The sequence below is a fragment of the Quercus suber genome, unplaced genomic scaffold, assembly GCF_002906115.3.
Source record: "Quercus suber isolate HL8 unplaced genomic scaffold, Cork oak 2.0 scaffold_282, whole genome shotgun sequence".
Lineage (NCBI taxonomy): Eukaryota > Viridiplantae > Streptophyta > Magnoliopsida > Fagales > Fagaceae > Quercus > Quercus suber.
The window spans coordinates 477,211-479,556 of record NW_027069738.1 but is presented as its reverse complement, the minus strand read 5'-3'; the positions used below and the strand labels follow the sequence as shown (position 1 = coordinate 479,556).

At 44.3% G+C, this 2,346-nt stretch overlaps 1 protein-coding gene across 1 annotated transcript; it reads left to right on the top strand.

The window, feature by feature from the left end:
- The first annotated feature begins 244 nt into the window (after nucleotides 1-244).
- LOC136071066 (uncharacterized) lies at nucleotides 245-1,182 on the top strand. Its single transcript, XM_065781913.1, has 2 exons — nucleotides 245-648; nucleotides 807-1,182. The coding sequence occupies exons 1-2, from the start codon at nucleotides 245-247 to the stop codon at nucleotides 1,180-1,182; spliced, it is 780 nt and encodes a 259-aa protein (XP_065637985.1).
- Nucleotides 1,183-2,346: the final 1,164 nt, after the last annotated feature.

Here is a 2,346-nt window from a genome sequence, read left to right as displayed (position 1 = left end):
CCGCAAATTGTGTCCTTACAATTGGCACCGTCTGTGAGGAGAGCTTGTGTGATAATGAAGGCAACGGTTAACTATGGCAGAACCGAGTCCACAACAAGCAGAGTCGAGAGGATCCTAACACGGTGACCCTTTTCTTAATCTTGGGCAGAGAGGTGACTGTGAAGGAAGTGTCCACACCACACACACTAACAGAATTCAACCTTGAGGTGGGAGCCATATCTCCCATGCAAAGAACAACAAGAGCATGCAACTAGAGATCGATCAGTTAAAAAGAGAGTTACGCCATGCAAGGAGGAAACAAGCTTCTCTGAACTCCGGCGCTTCTTCTGATGACAAATGGGACGTTAATTACAGGCAGAGGTCTCGAACCCCACCCAGCAAATCCTTCTCCTATGAAGAAGAGCATCATCGTGAGCAGTGGTTTCGAAGCCTATCACGTAGAGGTGTAGGAAATGACGCTATGAGCAAGGCCCTGAACAAAATCTCCAGGTTGCCTTTCATGCGTAAGATTGAAGAAGCAAGACTTCCTCAGCACTTTCATCAGCCAACGTTCACCATCTACAATGGTCGAACAGACCCTGTGGAACACGTGAGCCATTTCAACCAAAGGATGGCTGTCCATTCCAAGGACGAAGCCTTGATGTTAAGGTTTTCCCATTTAGTCTAAGACCAATCACAATGAGGTGGTTCGATAGCCTGAGAGTAGATTCTATAAGTTCCTTCAAAGAGCTCACCCAGGCATTTGGTTCTCGTTTTGTCACATGTTACAGGGTTCCTTGACCTTTGGCTTCTCTACTAACTTTAAGCATGCAAGAGGGTGAAACCCTGAAAACGTATTCAGATAGATATTGGGAGATGTTCAACAAGATGGATGGTAACTTTGACGAAGTGGCCATCAGTACTTTTAAGCTCAGCCTTCCAACTGAGCATAATTTAAGAAATTTTCTAATTGGTTTACCTGTTACCAGTGTTCGCCAACTGATGGAGATGATTGATAAGTATAAAAGAGTTGAAGAAGATCAGCAGCAAAGGAAAGGAAAGGATAAGTTTATCCCTCAAGAGAGGAGGGATTTCAGGTCAGATCGGTACAGTAACAACAAACCACGTAGAGATTTTATTGGACAATCAGGATTAGCAAATCTTCAGGTAGTCAACGTCGTGTTTCAAAAGCCAGTGCATTAAATTCTAGAGAAGATCAAGAATGAGCCATTCTTTAAACGACCAAATAAAATGGTGGAAAACCTCGAAAGGTGCAACTACAACCTCTATTGCCAATACCATCAAGATCATGGACACACCACAGAGGATTGTAGGAGTCTATGGGACCACCTAGACCAGCTTGTTCGTGAAGGTAAATTAAAACAACTTTTACACCACTCCAGTGGTCGGGGGGGACAGGCAAACTCAGAGTCTCGTAGAGATGATTCTTCTAGACCCCCCTGGGAACGATAAATGTCATCTTCGCTGCACCAAGGAAAACTGGATCCTATCCATCTAGAGTGATGTCCGTGGCTCGGCTATTCACCGAGGATGCTAATCAAGATATGAAGAGGGCTAAAATGGAAATTCAACCAGTTTTGGGCTTCTCGGATGAGGATAAAATTGGAAACATTCAGCCTCACGATGATGCTTTGGTGGTTACCCTTAGAATTTGGGGATATGATGTGAAGAGGGTGATGGTGGACCAAGGCAGTGGTGCAGAGATAATGTACCCCGACTTATATAAGGGGATGAACTTAAAACCCGAGGACTTAACGCCCTACAGCTTTTCCCTGGTGAGTTTCGATGGGAAGGTCCTCATCCCAAAGGGCCAAATCTGACTACCTGTGCAAACTGGTCCAAAAATAGTAGAGGTAAATTTCATCATTATGGACGCGTATTCACCCTACATAGCGATTGTAGCCAGACCCTGGCTTCATACATTAGGAATTGTTTCTTCTACTTTGCACAAGAAGGTTAAATATCTGTCTAAAGGCCAGGTTAAGGAGTTTTTGGGAGATCAGTCAGACAATGCTTAGTGGCCGCCATCCGGCATAAGCCCGAGGTTGAGTCCTTGGCCCATGTTGAAAAGGATTTATAACAGTTAAAACCTACGGCATTGCCCATCAACGATTCAGCCAAGGAGGCTAAATGTGAGGATTTGGTAAAGGTTATTATTGATGATGATCTAGAAAAGTTCTTTCAGGTTGGGTCTCAGCTGCCTCCTTAAGAAAAGGAAGAGCCGATAGAATTCCTCAGAAAAAACTTGGATGTGTTTGCATGGGATGCTATTGAGGCCCCGGGGGTGGATCCAGACTTCATCTGCCATCATCTAAATGTTAATCCATCCATTATTCCCAAAAAGCA